At 39.0% G+C, this 19,685-nt stretch overlaps 1 protein-coding gene across 1 annotated transcript in view; it reads right to left on the bottom strand.

Moving 5' to 3' along the window:
* Prcp (prolylcarboxypeptidase) overlaps positions 1-19,658 on the bottom strand; it is an 88,618-nt gene extending 68,960 nt beyond the window's left edge. Inside the window, exon 1 of the mRNA XM_003468523.5 lies at positions 18,763-19,658. Coding sequence (XP_003468571.1) covers positions 18,763-18,924 — 162 coding nt within the window. The 5' untranslated portion in view covers positions 18,925-19,658. The remainder of the gene's footprint in view (positions 1-18,762) is intronic.
* Between the last annotated feature and the right edge of the window lie 27 nt (positions 19,659-19,685).

Here is a 19,685-nt window from a genome sequence, read left to right as displayed (position 1 = left end):
AAAAAAACTATGGTGCCAGCCAGCCTGGACTGAAGCTGACAGAGCAGGGACTGAAGAGGCTATTGTAATAATTTATCCAGGAATTAGGTAGCAGCCTGGGGATGTAAAGAAAGGGCAGAAAATAGGAAGGAATTATGCAAAGATCATAGTAATTAACTGGATATTGGTGTCAATATAAAAATGAAAGAATCAGATGACTCCAAACTTTTGTTAGCTGGGAGGACATTTCTGCCACTCACAGTGATGTGAAAAACTCAGAGGAGTTTACAAAGAAAGAAGTGTTACTTGATAACATTAGCATTTGTTATAATTTTAACCTATTTTAGATAAATAAATTGCACTGAATTATCCATAGGAGGGGACAAAAAGTAGTATACACAGTATTCTATCTTTGTTTTCCTTTTTTCAGTTTTTGGTTTTTTATTAGTACATATCATTTGCAGTACATGATTACATTCTTCATGGGGAGTACACAATACACCTTAATTTTTTCTCAGTAATCTATCTTGATAGCTACAATTTCAGAGACTCAAAGCTGCTCCTCAATTAATTCTTAAAATATTGAAACACTTCCACACCAGTGCTGTGGTGAGTGCTGTGGCCCACCCTACCACCACACACAGGCACATGCTCTGACTACACCACTGCCTATTGCCCCAGACCCTGCACAGACCTCTGGAGTTAACCTGCAGCACTACAGTAGGTCTCTGCTGCATGACAGCTTCCGACAGCACAGTGTCAATGCCATGTTGGTAGACCAGGCAAAATATGCTAAAACCAAATGCCAGTAGCATTCAGAAGAGGTCATCGTCAACTTAGCTTAAGCCAGTTACTCACAAAAATGCTGTGGAGGGTACACACTGAGGATACATTGATGGATGTGATGCCAGGACCTCAAGCTGTCCAGTCTAACAGGAAACCAATTTAAAAATAAACCACTGCAATCCAAAGAAGTAGCTGTATCTATAAAATCTAAACGAAGGCACAAAGGAAAAAACAATTACTCAGCCCATGGAGGAAGCAAAGCTATTCCACTGTATAACAGAGAAAGTGATACAAGACCTGAATAGCAAAGGATGAACAGATATCTGCCAGGCAGAAAAAAGATAAAGACCAACCATTCCAAACATGGAGAAATCAACATTACATATATCACATCCCAGTACAGTGTGTATAAAACAATGATGCATAATGCTTGACATACAGTGTCAATAATGAATAACAATAAATATTACTTACTTTTTCTCTTTTTTCTTTTTCTGATTATGTTTGGGTTTTTTGGCCTTTTTTGTTTTGTTTTGTTTTTGATTTGTTTTTGTTTTCATTTTTTTGAGACAAAGTCTCACTATGTAGTCCAGGCTGAACTTGAACTATGTGGCCAAGGCTGGCCTTGAACTTGCAATGATCCTCCTGCCTCAGCCTCCCAAGTGCTGGAATTATAGGCATGCACTACCATGCCCTGCTCTGGTTATGTTTTTAAAAGTTATCAAAATTAGGGGTTGGGGATTTAGCTCAGTGGCATAAGCGCCTGCCTTGCAAGCAGGCAGTCATGAGTTCGATCCCTGATACCGATAAAAACGAAAAAGACGAAAAAAAAAAAGTTATCAAAATTCATTTGTATTATCTAAACCTACACTTGCTAAACAAGAGATGAGCAGTCAAGATATTTTGGGAAGCAGGGGTCCATCATTTTAGAACTTAAAAATAAAGCCCACAGAACCCACATCATAGAGTCGCCTGTACTTGCAAGATAGGTGTAAGCAAGGATGAGCCCTGGAACTGCAGCAGTATACCCAGACCTACAGATGAGCAAGATTCAAGGTCACTGTCCTCAAGAAGTCATAGAGAAGGGCTCCCTTCCCTTTTAAGGCAGTCAATTTTAAGAAATTCAACTACATAAAAAGACCCAAAATAGGTGTTTTAGTTACTACAGCCTGCACTGATGCAGCCTTGTCATTTAAAGTGAAATGTTCAAGGGAAAGATAGTATTCAGTGCCACAGAGAACAGGTTTGGCCCCTGCTTTTCAACACTGTTTTTTTTTATCTTTTTTTTTTTTTTTTTTTGAGAGAGAGAGAAGGTCTCACTATGTATGCAGTCTATGCTGGCCTCAAACTCATGCCAATCCTCCTGCCTGTGCCTCCTGAGTGTTGGGATTCCTGGCATCTGCCACCATGCCTGGCTTCAGGACCTTGTGTTTGCCAGGCAAGGCACTATGCCACTGATGTACATCCCAGCCCTTCAATATTGTTCTATGAGCTGCTCCCTCAACGGATATGGCTATCAGTGCTCAGGAAGTGGAAGAGATTTCCGACAGTGTGAAAGGACAGTGTCTGCAGGGTGACCCAGGGCTCAAATTGTTTAAAAATAAAATTTACTGACAAAAGATAACAAGTACTTCCTTGCTTTCCTATCTGATGAATCAGAGCCATTGTTGGTATGCAGTTCCTTGTTTAAATTAGGTTATTAAGTCACAAAGATGCTGGCCAAGCATACTGCAGGGTGCCAGCAGGAACTTAAAAAGATACCAATTAAGTTTTTTCTTTTCTTTTTTCTTTCTTTTTTTTTTTTTCTTTTCTGTTTTGCTAGGTGCTGAGGATCAATGTGTTGAGGCTTACACACATATATACACATTTTTGCATTAATAAAATAAAATCAGCATCAAACTTTTAAAATGTTTTTACTCCTTTTCCAAGTGTTCTGGGACACAATGGAAAGAGAAGGGAATCTGAAGAAAACCTGACTTTCAGTATCAACTTGCCACATACTAGTTACTTGAACAAGTTACTTCATGTCAGTGGGCTTACTTTATCATGTGTAAAATGAAAAATAATACCTATCAGTGAAAATGAAGAGGTCTTGTGGTGATTAAATTACACAACTGCTATGTGAAGTGACCTTCTTCCTGTCCAGCAAGAACGGACAGGACGTGGGGGGGTTTCTGCAATATTAATATATGTTTGAGTCAGAAGCCACTGCCAAACACATGCATTAATTATATAACCATATATGTTACCAGGTCTAATATTGCCACTCAACAGTAAGAAATTATGACATAAAACTTCAGCAATTTGTTCTGAATATTGTCATGTAAAGTAAAATTTTGTAAAATTGTAACTATCTTGAAACCAGGTATCTTCAACAAGGCAGTGTTTTACTGGCAGGAAAAACCTCTCATACACAAAGTAAAATGTGACCCATCATGTGATATACTTTGTCTTTAGACTTTCTGGCCATCCACCAGTCTCCAACCCTATGACCTGTGTAATGTACCTTTAGTATGCATTCACTGCTGCATAAAGTTAGAGTTTTGAGGAATGATTGAAACTACAAAAAGAACACATTGAATGCTTTGGATATTTTATTTATAAAGAATTTTCTAAATAATCTGTGATATGCTTTCATCACTTCAAATGCTAAAGATTGTAAATATACATCTCAAAGAATAATTTCCTCTTAGATGGCAGAATAATACAATTACATAGTTCAAAAAGTCAGGCTTCTCATAAAAGTGGTTGAAGTACATACCTTAAATTTTCAATCTAATATTCTTTATAATCATAATCTTTTATCAAAGAGAATCATACAATTATCCTAAAAATCATGTTTAAAGATCAGAATAGTCTCTAGGTATGTAAAGAACCCAAAATAACTAGGTATAGTTAACTAGATTTGACTACAGCCTGATAGATTTTCAGAAGCAAAATGCAAAAGGAGGATATGCAACGACTTCTCCAATAAGATTAGAAAATAATACGCACATGACTTGTCCAAGTAGCATAAATAAGGAGCACATATATGAACTCTAACTTATTCCAAGACAAATTTTGTATGCAGCATATTCACTAAGGGAATCAGGATGTCTACATTGAGCTCCGAGTCAATGAGGAAAAACTCCATCACAGTGACTTCATCCTACCACACTTTTAGTCTGCTCCATTATTGCCTTGCATAGTGCCTTTTTGTGATCATAGAGGGTCCCTTAACATCCTTTACTTCACAAATGTACAGATCTTAAAATATCTCATAGTCACTTTTACCTTAGGTTTCATAGCCCTCTTTGCCTGCTAATCTGGTTTTAAAGCTCTTCTTTCTGTAATGCAAAGCTGAAGACTGAAACTTCCAGTAAGATTTTTTTCTCTCCAAAATTGCCCAACTTGGTTTTAGGAAAACTAAAACTCCTCTTTTTCTTCAACTTTATTACTAATAGAGATTACTATCTTTAAATTAGCCATGAACTACATGCATCTATGGTATAAATTCTAAAATCTTCTGCCCATTCCAGAAATACAGCCAACAGAGAGGCAACCTAGTGCAAGGACTCTGCTGCCAACAGAGCCAGGTTTAAATCCTGGCTACATCAATTATTAGTTATGTGATCTTGCATAAATTACTGCCCCTTTGAGTCTTTTATCCTTCTTTAGAAGTAACACCTCCCTGCAGTAATGCAGGGCCTGTCACAAGATGAATACAAATGTTTGCCTCATACCAACTTTACATCATGTTTTCTTATAGTCAATGAAAGATACAAAAAAAGGACTATCCGTATAACACACGTGTGACTGGAGAGAATTTCAATATTGGTATGAGAAGCCCACCTCCAACCATACTGCCTCTCTGTGTCCCAGTCTCACTGTGCTGTTTTTAGTTCCTCAGGACAGCCTACTCTTTCCTAGCTTAGAATCTTGTACATGGCATATTTTCTGCCTGGACAGAAATCTTTACCATCTCCCATCTAGCTAAGCCCTGCTCAGCTTTCCAGTCTCTGTGTCAACATTAGTGCCACCAGGAGATTCCCTAATACTCCAGACTTGAGACCCATTGTGGATCCCATATCTTGTACTTCCTTAAAACACATGTCACACTTGTAATTACCTGTCATTATCTTCTTTTCCACTGAACTAGAAGGTTTATCTTTGTTTTCTACTTACCCTAGCTATCAAAATAGTACATTTATATAGGAAGAGAAAGTACACATGCAAGAGAAAATAAAGATTTCCTAATGTATACTAAAATTGGCTTCCATTTACAAATGAAAAACCAAAATCATAAGACAGTTACTTTAACTCTCTAACAAATATGGACAGAATACAAGTGTTCAAATATTTGTTGAATAATTACAAGACTATGCTGCTTTACCTGACAAGTATTAGACATCATAGTTAATATATTTTGTTACACATAAAGGAGTCAGAAAATTTTGCCCCAAAATACAGCACCCTAGTATGCTAGGTAGCAGAATTTAGAAGCCCTAGAAGAGATTTTACTTCGACATTCCTTATCTGCAAATAAGTTCAGATCCCAGAAAGAAGACACAATTGCCTTCCATCTCCACCTTGAAATCTTATTATCTATTGTAGATGAGAACTCTAATCACACATGGTTGGACTTGGTCATAGGACAACATCCATCCTTCAGGTTGATTCCAATTCCAGTTATTTTACAAGCTAATTTGTATCTTGAGTTTCATTTACTTCCCTAATAATTATTTAGGGCCTCTAAAAATTGTCTAAATTCCTTCATTTGCCTCTTCTGTGAAGAAGAGTATACAAGTATCTAAATCTCACCAGGTGGCTGACGTGGTACTCTCCAGATTAGGAAATGGCTCCTGGGGGAGGCAGTGTCTGAGATGGGTTTAAATCATGGATGGAACTCACAAGTGAACAACAGAGACGTTCCAGACAAAGAGAACAATGTGGATTTAGGAATAAAGACAGGAAAGGAGTGAGCCTGTGTTGGAAATTAGATTAGCAAACTGGAAAGGTCAGTTGGGGCCACAAAGTGAAGGGTCTCAATGCTAGAAGACTCTTTTCTTAATAAAGCAAACAATAAGGAATCATCAGAGGTTCTGAGAAGAAAACTGATTTGAATGGAGGAAAGGTAAGTAATATGGCAATGCAGACAGAGAGGAAGCAGTTAGCCTGGGATCCACAGGAAGCTGCAGGACCAAAGGGTCTACTTTACCACCAGTTGAGGTGGGGACAGGAATGGGCGCTACAACAAGGGTAAGGGCCACAGAGAGAAAAGAGAGTGAGAATAGGATCAATTCAACTTGACAACTGTAAGTACAAAAGAAAGAGCTAAAAATAATTTGACATTTCAAGCTTTAGAGACCATGTCCTTTTTATTCCCAAACTCAATGTCCATTCTTCATAGAAACCTTCGTGACAGTCAAGCTTTTCATTCATGGTTCTCCATATTCATATACATATCATCCTGCTTAATTCTCTGAAGCCAATCACTACCATTTGTAGTCTTGTTTACTTAATGTTTACTTGTTATCTTTTTATTTCCAAGTCAGGAAAATAAGCTCCAAAGAAGCAGTGTATTTGTTTCTCCAGTATGTATCCCTGGTGCAAATATAGATCCTCAAAAAATATTTTCAATCATAATTGGGCAACAAAGAGAAAGTCAGAGGAGGTCATCTAACCAGATGAGCTTGATCCTCAATCAGGACTACAGAACCTCCACACAGAAGCATCAGAAGGTAGATTGGAGTATGAGTAAAGTATGTAACACTCTGTGCCTCAGCTTCCACATTTATAAAGTACCAAGATTTCATCGGGTCTGTGAAAATGCACTAGTACATGGAAAGTATTTAGAATTCTGCCTTGCACAAAAAGAGCTCAATTATGATTATGATTATTCTTAGGAAAGTGGGAATTAGAGACAAGAAAGAGAGATAAAGGTCCACTAGAATCAATTGGAGAATAATCTATAAAGGAGCTCCACAGGGAACCAGGAAGTAAGTGCATAAGCTCTTGCCTATTTGCAGGCAGCAAAAGGGCCTAAAAATTAACAAATAGGAGTGGTTACCGAGTAAGCTCATTCTTCTGGTCCCACTTAGCTGATTTTAATTCTTCTCCCTCTCTTTCACATAGACCTAAATTCCTCTTTAAACACACACACACACATTTCTTCCTTTCTTCCTCATCTCTGCTTCATCCAGTAAACCTTAGGGGAAAATAGGATAGAGAAGGACACTGATTTTTTTCTTTCCTCCTCTCAGATGGTTAATCATCATTACCCCAGTTATATATTATAGAACACAACTATATAAGATACTGTAAGGGAAAGATGGAAAAGGAATCAAAAAGGAGGAACACAAGCAGCCCAGTTCAGAGGCCTGGAGTGCGGAGCCCCAAAGCCTGGGCTCTCAGAGCTGACACCTATTGCTCATGTCAGTCCAGAGATGTCAACTGCTTTTTTCTTTTTTTACCTTTTTAATAACTTTTTCTTTTTCTTTTTTTTTTTTTGTCTTTTTCCTTTTTCAAACATCTTATGAAGTGATGTAGATTCATTATCCATTTGAAAAGCATGGAAAAACAAAAAGTATAAAATAAAATATCACCCAAAGCTTTCCCCATTAGTATTTTAATTTACGTTTTTCCATGCTTTCTCCATACAGCTATAAACATACTTTTGAACATATCTCAACCTCTCAAGTGGTGGCTGATCTCTCTCAAACGCCTCTCAACACTGGGCCAGACAATGGGTAAGTATTCTCCTTGCTCCTAATTCGCTCTCCCTCTTTCCCAACCACATGCCTGAAAATAGCACTTTCAGGTCTGGGGATGTAGCTCAGTCGTACAGTGTACTTTAGCATGTTCAAGAGCCTAGGCTCAATCTCCAGAAAAAGAAGAATGTCCATCAAAGTAGACCACTCCACCATTACTCTTGCTAAAACCATCTATTGGCCTACTCATCTCTGTTCCCTCACTTTCTGACAATTTTAGCTCTTGAGTTTCTTTTCCCCTCCCCTTCAGTGACTTTGTCCTCTACCTCTTGGTCACTAACTCATGGTAAAACTCTAGATATTGGCTCTCCCAATAACCATAATCCCACTATACTCTCAATCTCAAGCATTCCAAATCCTTCTGGCTTTCTAGTTCACTACTACAAGTCCCCAGTCCTTCCACCTTATTGTAACTGACAATCCATCTTTTATCTCTTACCCTCCTAACATTCTTACTCCTTATTTACTTGATTTAAATTCCCTGGTCACTGAATAAAATCATTCTGTTGTAATATCCCTAATCCCTATATCTCTTTCATTTTTTTGGTACTTATTTAGCAAAAGAGCACTTTTAACAAAAAATAAATTTTCCACCAACTCTATAATTTGGAGAAACTGAACATAGCCAGAGAAACATTTATCTAATAAATTGGTCTTAATAACTTTTATATACTTTAAAGCTGTTCCCCATTCAAATTCTCCTTCCCCTAGTCCAATGATAGTGAACCTTTTAGAGTTTTCAGTGACACAAACAGCCTGCTGCGGCATGTGTGCCATAGGTTCGCCACCACTATCCTAGTCCATTTAGTTTTCTTTTCTGCTAGAGGAGCAATTCTGTTCCTTTTCCCTCTCACTCTTGGCTAATGGCCCTTCAACTGATTTCACTAAAAAAAAGACACAGTCTGAAAAACAGTAACTACTGATCACCACACCACCTTCTTACCTTCTTCAACTGTTCCTGTGCAATGTGACTTTCCCTATACCACTATGGTCAAACTGCTAACTCTCATTTTTTCATTATATCTTACCCTGGGCTATTCAAAGATATCCTAGCAATAATTCTGCTTCTTTGCCATGCCATCACTTTACCATTTTGTGCCTCACCTCCTTTAGCATACATTCTATTACTTCTCCCATCTTCAAAATGGAACTTCACTTACCCTCCCATCTGTCACACACCTATTGCCCTTTACAGCAAAATTCCTGAAAAGTTATTTATCCCACATCTCAAGTTAGCTTTTCAGATTCTTTTTCATCCATTCCAATTGGGATTTCAACTCCTCTACTCCTTTACATAACTTGCTTTGGTTATCACCACCACCTCCAGATTGCTGGATCTAATCTCCTTCAAATGCTCCTCACCAAATGGTCAGAGCACCACAGTCTCCTGGCTTTCCTTCCCTGACTATTCCTGCTCAGTCTCATTGGCTGGCTCATTTCTCTGACTTCTAAGTACTGCAGTGTTGAGAGCACCACCTGTTGTTGTTGCTGCTGTTGTTTGTGAAAAGATGCTTGCACCCTGCTGCTTCAAAGTCTAGGCTCAAGTGCTCCTCCTGCTTCTGCTGCCTGAGTAGCAAGGACTACAGATATGCCAATATGCCAGCTAAGACTACCTAAAAGGAAAGACCTTCTTCACTATCTATTTTGTTGTTCTGTTCCAGTCAAAGGTGACTGACTAGATGGGTTTTATATTCCATCTGCTCAAATAGGGATTTCCTTCTCTACCTTTCTTCTGCACTCCTGACTCAAATGTCACATCTGGAAGCAAGTTCATCTCCTTCCTTCTGCAAACATCCCTCCTGCAGACCTTTTCATGATAGTAAATGACAGTTCCATCTTTCCAGCTGTTCAGGTCAAAAACCTTGGAATCACCTTTGACTCCTCTTTAGCCCACATCCCACATCCCACATCCAATTCATCAAATATATCTTTCAGTTGCATCAAAAATATCCAGAATTTGTGCACTTCTCAATTTCCACTGCTACTACACTAGTTCAGGCCAACATCAAAGCTAATTTGAATTTTTCCAATAGCCTAGTTCTTCTGTTTCCACCTCCTCTCCCCTCTATCTGTTCTCAACACAACAGCCATAGTATGTCTGTTAAAACATTAGTAATAACATGTCATTGTTTTGCACCTAAACTCCAAAGGTTTCTCAACTCCTCTTCAATAAAGAAAACATCTTTACAATGGCCCACATGTCTTCAGAGTTTGGCCCCCTTTACCTCGGCTCTGCCCTTTTCCACTCCATCACTTAGACATATCCCTCCAGGGAAACTGACGCATTTAAAACTGCTCCTACCAAGCACAAACTTACCTCAGGGTTTTGTAACTAATCGTCCTTGTGTCCAGAATACTACTTCTCCTGTCTAGCATGTTCTTCCCCAATGCTTAGAATAGTGCCTACCACAAAGTAGGCACTAATACAAAAGTGAGTACATGAATATGGAGATATACTTATTATGAATTGCGTATGGTTAGATTCCCAAGGATGCATTAGAAGCTCTTCAGCATAGAAATGTTGGGAAGTGATAGAATCTGTAAGGTAGAACTTAGCAGGAGTTAATTAGATCGTTTGGAGCACTGTTCTCAGAAGGGATTAATTCATGAAGTGACTTGTTGCAAAAGAGCAAGAGTGGCCTCCACCCTGCTCTCTGGCTTCCAGTTCTACTAACCCATAACCTCTCCCTATCACACACATCGCTTACGTGCATTATTATACAAGCGACGGCAGCAAAGAAGGCCCTTGGCAGAGCCAGTGCCATACTTCTTGGACTTTAAGACACCAACACTGTTGAAATAAACCACTTTTCTTTATAAGTATACAATCTTAGGCTTTTTGTTAATGGCAATAAAGAATGGACTAATACAAGTTATATATTCAGGTTTTTTTCATTTATTTTAACACATGAACATTTCATACATTGTCAGGTGTATTTTAAGTCCTTAAATTTAAGAGCTACAAATATCCCATTTTATACATATTTGAAACTGAAAAACTGAGATATTTACAAATGAGATACTTTGGACACTTCCTCTTTGAACTCTAGTAGTTTCACTTCTACACATGAAAATATCTTCTTCCCAGGACTCTTATAAAGATTCAATATGAAATATACGTAGATAAAGGCCCATCTGTTTTGTTACTGCTCCTTAGAATACAAAAGCATTACAACATCAACAAAAGATCATAGATCTTAGAAACAACATACTAAAATGTGACCCACATTTTAGTGGGTCACATACCTAAGTAAGGCTAACCCTACTTAGCCTGATCAAGACAATCTCTATGAACCTCAAATCATCAATTTAAAAAGGAGGACATAATAATTCAAAACAAAGATGTAGGGCTGGGAGCATAGTTCAGTGGCAGAGCCCTTATTTAGCATGCGTGGGCTCCTGTTTCAGTCCCCATCCTTAAAAAAATAAACAAACAAACAAAACAAATGTGTAAGAGTTTAGCATAAAATTTGATCCACAGTGTATAATCAATAAATGTTCATTCATTCATTCTTAGTAAACAAAACCTGGGATCTTTAATGTTATGAACCATTGCTAGGTGTGTTGGTAAATGCCTGCAACCCTAGCGCTCAGGAGGCTGAGGGAGAAAGATCACTGTAAAGTCAAGGCAAGCCTGGACTGCATGGTGAGTTGGAGACCAGCCTAGTCAATATAGTGACTCAAAACAACAACAAAAAAAAAACCCAAACAAATAAAACAACATTGTGAGCCATGAAGATTTTTATATTCTATCACATACATATTTCTTAAATTCATAATAAAAATCATCAATATAGAATTTTATTTTTGGTGAACAATTACCTTACACTTAACAAAACAGTATTTTATAAAAATCTCCATATTTTGTTTGTTATAGTAATATTAGGCACAATCATCTTTAATTATGGGTTGAATAAGGGCCATGAATTTAGCTCAGCAGTATAAGTACCTGCCTGGCAAGCATGAGGTTGTGAGTTGGATCCCTGGTACAAAAAAAAAAAAAAAAAAAAAAAAAAAAAAAAAATATATATATATATATATATATATATATATATAGAGAGAGAGAGAGAGAGAGAGAGAGAGAGAGAGAGAGAGAGAACAGAGACAGAGACAGACAAAAAAAGGCTAAATAATTTATTTTCATTATGTGCTTTAATGTATAAGTCAGGTAGTAAAGTATTATGATGATAAGTTTAGTGATAATAACAATAATATTCAACAGCCTTGCCTCACTTCAGGGTTATTTTTTAAAATAATCTGTAATCACCACATAAATGCTAAGAAATTAGAACTTTTTCAGTGTTTTTCCATGTTTTTCAGAGACAAGTATGAGCTCATACAATTGAAATAGCAAACAGCTACAATACGAGGTCCTTCAGGACGTAACTATTTCTGCCTCCCCAGCACCCAGTCCAGTGTCTGATACACTGGAAAAGCACTGCATAGGTGTGTGCGTGGGAAGTGACAGATCAACTATAGTAGTCATTAATGCTGGCTCTCCTTGTGGGCATTCCAAAGCCAATACTTTACTCATTCTCATAAAGAAAGGCATGTGGGGGCTGGGGACTTAGCTCAGCGGCATAAGCACCTGCCTTGCAAGCAGGCAGTCGTGAGTTCGATCCCCGGTACTGATAAAAAAGACCAAAAAAAATGTAAAAAAAAAAAAAAAAAGAAAGGCATGTGACATTTTCAGGTTGGACACTTATGTAAGACCTTCCATATTCTTTATCTACTTCTGAGGTTATCTTTCAGCTTATGTTGAAGTGAATGCATAAAGCCATTGTCGATTTCATTGGAAATACAATAAAACCAAGTATTTTGCTTGGGTTTAGTAACCGAAATTTTGAAGTTTTATTATAGCATAATCTAGCCTACTCTGACTAATACAATAAACAAAATAAGGACATCCAATTTAGAACTAGAAACTCATTATTTTATTTTCAGAGGGAAAAGTATGCATAACCAGTATGGTTTGGATGTACAACTTCTCTGTATGATAGTTTTCTTGCCCATAAAGTTGAACAATAGCATCTACCTCATAGGGTGGTTATAGAGATTTAAAAAGTGCATGTCTATTATGTACTTAGCCTAGTACCTAAGGCATATAAATCTTCCCATAAGGAGTGGCAGATTAACACTACTAATGTACCATACACCTACATATTTCTATCTCTCACTATTTCATTTTAATTTATGGTCAACTTCTTCAATTCAAATTTTCTTTATTAAGAACTACCATGTAAAGCCAGGTATGATGGTACACACCTATAATCCCAGTGCTAGAGAGAGGGAGGCAGAAGGATCATGAGGTCAAGGCGAGCCTGGGCTACACAGTGAGACCTTGTCTAAATAAACAAGAGAAAGAGACAGACAGATAGATGGGAAAAGACAAAGAGAGGGACACAGAGAGACAAACAGAGACACAGAGACAGAAACAGACAGTAAGAGAGAAAGGAGAAGAAAGAGAGAAGGGAAAGGAGGGAGATTGGGTGATCTTATAGAAGGCACCATGTAAAGCACTAGGAATAAAGACAAAGGACATATTGTCAAGGTCTTCTTTTTCTCCTCCAATCTACCCATCACCAAGCAAACGTTAAAATCATAAATACAGTGTTCTATGTCATATTCTGCCAGTTGTACAGGTGAATAATTTTCAACTGAAAAACATTCTATATGAGTATGTATTTTATTCAGAGTCAAATAAATTGTTTAGGTCCAATTCACCAAAGGTAGTTAATATCAGGGCAAAAACTAGAATTTGTGACCATATCCCCACTCCTCTAGTGTGCTGCCCTACAGACAAAAGACATTAAGTGAGCAGAATTACAGTTTTAATCAAAGAACAATGGATCCAAACCTCTTATCTTTTAAGTGGAATAATAAAATCTAGACAGCTAAATCACTTACCTAAAATGCTGTAGAGCATAAAATTCATGCAATACGCTGACAGAACACCAGTGGAAAACAAGATAATGAAAAGTGTGAAATTAATTTTTACTTGAAATTACTTTTGCAGAGGGTGGGCCAGCCTCAAACTTAGAAATCTTCCTGCCTCAGCCTCTCAAGTGCTGGGATTACAGGCTTGCACCACCATGCCCACCTTGAAATTACATTTTAGCATTAGCCAGAAAAATGTTAAAAACTTAGCTATCAAAAAGATACATTTAGATTTAGTATATTTATCAACAAGAGAATCTAATTCCAAACTCCATAGTTTCTTTCTACATTTTACTAAAACTCAAAATAGCATAAAATACAAATAGTTTTATGTATGAGTCTATATGAAAGAAAATTATCTCAAGCAAGAAAAAAAGTTAATTTCTGTGTCACTGAAACATATGCCATCAAAAAGTCACATATATATCATATAACAGGAAAGAATTCATACAGGTTTTCATATTTTTTTCAGAATAACTATTTTAGCTAGAAGAAACACTTTAAATATTTTATTCTGATAGGAGAAAGGATAAATTAAGAAACTGCAAGATACAATAAAATATTTACCAGTTATTGTTTATAATTATATGAATTTTGCTCAATAAGCATTTGACACATACCATCTTATTTCATAACAAACCTGTGAGGTACAGGAGGTGGCAAAAATAAAATTCATTCTCAAATCTCTTTGTCTCTATTTTAATTTTTTTGAACCTCTTTATCTCTAAAGTTTTACTGTTTTTTTGAGACAAGATCTGGTTATGTAGTGAGGTATGCCTTCAAATCTGTGGTCCTCCTATCTCAGCCGCCCAGAGGTGATAATTCCAGTGTTGGAATTCCAGGCAATCATCACCACACTGGTCTAGGCAGTGCTCTTAACTACTATAATATTAAACTCTATCAAGTTCCAGCCCCTCCATAATTTATACACAGGTCAACCCATCATAGCTAAGACATGGGCTACATAACCACCAAGACCTTTCCAAAAAGGAGGTGTATCACAGAACACAGAAATCTGTTCAGAATTCACATATTTGTGACAGTCTACTCCAGGCTAAGGGGAAGACCATCAATAGAACCCAATAATGGGAAAATGTTACAGTTTGGACTGGGAATGTCCCCCAAAGGTTCATGTGTTGAAAGCTTGGTTCTCAACTTGTGGCACTATTGGAAGGTGACAGAAATTTCAGAAGATAGGACCTAAACGGAAGAAGTGGATCACAGGAGTTAGGGATCCCAGAGCTTGCTTTCCCTCAGTCTTTCCTCATTTCAGGGGCAGTTTCTTTTTCTTTTCCTTTTTGGTTTCTTAAGACAGTGTCTCACCATGTATTTCAGGCTAGCCTTGTACTCACTATGTAACCCAGGCAAGTCTTGAACTCACAGCACTCTTGCTGAGATTACAGGCATGTGCTGCTATGCCCAGCTTGTCACAGTGATAGAAGGCTAACACAAAAGGAGACGGGAAAGTATCTGTGTAATAGTTCCTCCAAGGGACCAGGGCCACAGTGACAAAAGTGGCAAAGCAGAAACTGAAGCAGGAACTGAAAGCAGAACTGGGTAGGATGACCATATATTAAAACAGCCTGGCCCCCCAATGTGACTGCACCACAACTCCTAAGGAAGGCACCATGGGAAGGTCCCACAATGGCGACGATTAGTTCACTGCTGAGGCCAAGACAGACTTCTCATAGAAACTCTGATGGGCAGTTAAAAAGGAATTGGACATAGATGCTGACGGCTAGATTCCAGAAGCCTGAACATGGCAATCGCTGCTTCAGTTGATCTGAAATAAATAACCACTACAGAGAGTGACTCTGGGCCAGGGAAGGGAGAGAACTAGTGTTTACCCTATTAAATTATTTAAATTCCCTTCATGTTCCAGGCACCTTACATGTGCTTACAGGCACTGCCACATTTACCTCGACATCTGTGATAGATGTGGTGGTTAATTTTATCTGTCAAGTTGGCCATGTCATGGTGTTGATATGTGGTCAAACATAATTCTGGATGTCTCTATGAAGGTGTTTTATGGATAAGATTAACAATTAAACTAGAGAACTCTGTTTGGGTAGGCCTCAATCAGCTTAAATTTTAATAGAACTGATAACAAGACTTCCCTCAGCAAGAAAAGAATTCTGCTTTGCCAGCAGACTGCCTGTGGACTCAAACTATAGCAATTCCCTGGGTAGCCAACCTGCCTAGTCCACAGCCTTTGGATTTACTAAGCCCCCCAGACTTGGATTTTCTAGTCTCTCAATCTCAAAATCTCTTTTTCTTTCTCTCACTCTCTCTCTCCCTAAAATAGAAAGACAGACTATTGGTTGTGTTTCTCTAAAGAGCCCAACCAATATAGTACACATTATAGATTTGGGCAGGGGGGGGGTTGTTGTTGTTCTTGTTGAGACAGGGTCACACTATACTGCCCATGCTGACCTCAAATTTGCCTCAGCCTCCCAAGATGCTATAATTACAAATGCTCAAATCCCTGGGGTTTTTGTTTGTTTTTACCACTTAGGATAAAGGCAGCCTGACAGGATCCATTCTTCTCCACATTACCTAGTAAAATCACCTCAGGAATCAGTCTAGTCTAAGGAGCTTGGATGGGAGAGGAAAGTTATAAGCATATAAACAGTGAAACACTATAATCACAAACTAGGCAACCCTGGAAGCCCTTTACAACACTGGCATCACACCTGTACCCATAGCCTTTATGCACCCAAGTGATGCAGGCACACCCTTCCTCTGGTCTTCTGATTCAGTTATTTCAGGTTTACAAAAAAACAACAGGTATTTCTACTAAATGAACATTTGAAGACTTTGAAAAAATAGGAAAACCAGTTGCTAAAGCACGGAAGAGTAATAAATAAAAAGAAAAATAAAAATTATTTGTGTCACCCAAATCTGCTTGTATGCATGCTGCCCATGCCTGTAATTCCAATACTATAATAGGACACTGATGCAGGAGGACTGGGAGTTCAAACTCAGCCTATGCAATTTAGCAACAAGACCCTGTTTCAGAATTTAAAAAAATAAATAAAAATGAGGATGTGGCTCAGCGCAGAGGTCCTGGTTAAATTCCCAGTATCAAAGAAAGAAAGAAAGAGTAAGAGTTTGCATTAATCAAATAATAGTACCCTCTACTTTGTGCTCTTTAAACAGTCATCCATTCACTCTCATGATTTTTTTTTTTTTTTTTTTTTTTTTTTGATATCAGTACCTGGGATCAAACTCAGACCATGCGCTTGCAAGGTAGGCACTTATGCCATTGAGCTAAATCCCCAATCCCATCATAATTATTATTATACTAACAACAACTATTTATTCTGTGCCTTATATAGTACGTTCTTTTCTTTTCTCTTCTTAGCAAAGGTTTGTGCTTAAATATACAACAAGGCTCTAAGACATGGCTTCATTCTAGCTACAAGTAGCAAAAGATGTTGCAAGTCCAGAAAGTTAAACAGGAATGCAATCAAGGGTGATCACGATTTTAGGCACAAGGAAGAACATGTTTTTTGGGTAAGCATTCTTAATTCTACCTATAGCCAGGACCCTTTTCCCAGTCTTTGTTTTTAACCTCACATTTCTTCATCTTCTCGTTTTGTTTCTGCTTGACAGCCTTATTTCATTCATTCCTCAGCCTATTGCTTGGGCTGTGGCAGGGGCTTCTTCCTGTCCCCTTTTTAGCTGGACTTGGTTCCTGCCACTACCTCCCCAAACCCTCCTCCTAAACTGGACATGGAAAACTCTTATACTCTCCATACATTTGTCTAATACCAGAGACTGTCATCTAGCTGGAGGGACACATACAAAATAAGAACCCAGCCATTAAAAAAGACCAGTTAGCACACCCTAAAGAGGCCAAGGTTTTACTGGATACATGCCATTTCAGCTGGGATAGAAAAATGAATTTGTGAAAAAAAGAGATGGTATAGCAAAAAAAAAAAAAAAATCCAAATAGCAAAAAAATTGAAAAGGAACAAGCCTTAAATTATATTTCTAAAGAAGTGTAGAGACCAACAAAGGACACTAACATAACAACAAAACCCATAAATTAGGAACACATCATTTGTTCCCCTTTTTCTCTGTCATTTCTTTTTCTACTGACAATTCTTTCCCAGCATTCCCAAAGAAATTTTAGAAATCTATTCCAGTAATCACCCCTCACTTTACTTCAGCAAATGGACTTTGCAAATAGTTTTATAGAAAATTCCAGTATATGGACCCAAGATTTAGCTCAGAGGCATAAGTGCCTGCCTGGCAAGTGCAAGGTCATGAATTTGATCCCAGGTCATGAGTTTGATCCCCAGTGCCACCTAAACAAAAGAAAATCCCAGTATTTAAAAGCAAAGAACTGCAGGTGTAAGATGTCGCAGAGACAGGGAGTCATGGAGAATCTAATCATGGCCTCCACTTCAAACTTCCCTCTGAACATACTTTTCCTCAGTAAAGTATGAAATGCACTGGTCTTGACCAAGCTTTGAGTTTACAACTGAGCCCTACAGAGTTAAAGGGGTTGACTGAGAAAAAGGCCTCTACTACCTCATACCACTGCTAAAATTAAAACATTTTGCCATCTACTTAAAAGTCAAATGTCATAGTTGAAAATTATTTCTTGGAAGTTATCCAAAATCTTGCCATGTTTCTAACTCAAATTTCTATTCAAAATTCATAAAGGTCAGTAATCATGCATTTAATAAGTGCTTACATCAGGCCAGCTACAATACCAGTGGTTTGTCTTCCGCTCTCATTCAGTCATCACCACAAACCCCAGGAAATAAAGAAACTAAGCTCAGGAACATACTGTGCCCTAAGACCACAAAGCTAGGAGAGTGAAAGGCACCTGAAGCCAGGATCACACCCTTGCACTCTTTCTAATCCCGATGTTTTCTAAATGCTTTACTCAGGCTCCCAGCAAAGTAAAACTGTAAAGGTTCCTTGTCATTTCACCCAAGATGTACTCTGGGAGCAAAGGATGTTGAAGTGACTGTTATGACCAGTTACGGAACAGCAGGAATCAAAAGGAGACAGCTCTAGCCTCCGGAACGATGAGCGAAGAAATTTCTGAGGGAGAGACTATGGGTGAGAATGAAGCCTGGTAGATATCAAATACTAGTAATGGAGAAATTTTAAACTTGGGACCACCCTCGGGAAAGTGTCCGTGGGCATTAGGAAGGGCATTTCCCAGGCATCTGCACAAGGTCCTCGGCATTAAGAAGTCTGAATTTCAAAGCAACACATGATGGGGATCCTGGCGGTTGGAACCTGGGACCTCGAAACCCCGCCCCCACCCCCACCACCACACACCCCTTACCTTTTGTTGGAAGTAAAGAACTGAGTAGTTCTGGACTATAGCGGACTGGGATGTGGAGCTGATTAAATGTAGATCCCCCAGGGATTTTAGTACCGGCCGGAGGGCTACGGCGTTCCGGGGAACTAGGACAGCCAGGAGCAAGAGGAGAGCTGGGTAGCCCATGGCGCGAGCTGGCGGTTGCAAAGCCCTGGGAGAGCTGGAGTCACACAGGAGAGGCGCAGTCTAAACCAAGCCCAGCCCTCAGCTCCGCCCGCGGACCAGCGGCTCCTCCCCCGGCAAATCCCTAGACAGGCGGCTCCTCTGCTTCGCTACCGGGTTCGTCAAGACGCCGCCGCACTCCGAGTGCCTCTCGCGCATCCCTTCCTTCAGGCCCACACTTCATCGTGTCAGGGCCTCCTGTCTCGCCGCCTATCCCAAGGCCCCACGCCCACCTCTCCTCTAGCTGTCTTTATCGTCACCGCCAAAACCTGCCCATGTCACCTCAGTTCCACCGCAACATCTTTTGCACTCCACAAATCTCATATAACAGCTGTATTGACATGCCAATATGTACGTCACTAGGCACGATGGCGCACACGTCTTCTCATCTAACTCAATCTGGATGGCAATCCTGTGCCTCCTGCACGACTGTAGCTGCCACTAAAAGCTGAAGAGGCGGCTCGGGGGCGAGGACTTGTATCCTGTCAAGCAGGTAGCAGGAAGTGGAGCACTGCTTCTCAGACAGCGCTGCTTGCACCTCACCTCCATTGTGCCAGCCTAACCAACCCTATAGAACCTGGTGCTTGGGTCGCTCTAAACCTCCACAATGCCTGTATAACCCATTCTTGGGGGGTCGCCCCTTCCCGGCCTGCCTCGCAGGTTACATCCCTTTCTTTTTCTTTCAAGGGTAACTCACTCTAAACCCCTGCCCTGACACTGCGCTC

This window comes from Cavia porcellus, unplaced genomic scaffold (assembly GCF_034190915.1).
Source record: "Cavia porcellus strain 051 isolate PalLab524CR breed Dunkin Hartley unplaced genomic scaffold, mCavPor4.1 scaffold_9, whole genome shotgun sequence".
In the NCBI taxonomy this organism is placed as follows: domain Eukaryota; kingdom Metazoa; phylum Chordata; class Mammalia; order Rodentia; family Caviidae; genus Cavia; species Cavia porcellus.
This window is presented reverse-complemented; position numbering and strand designations above follow the sequence as displayed.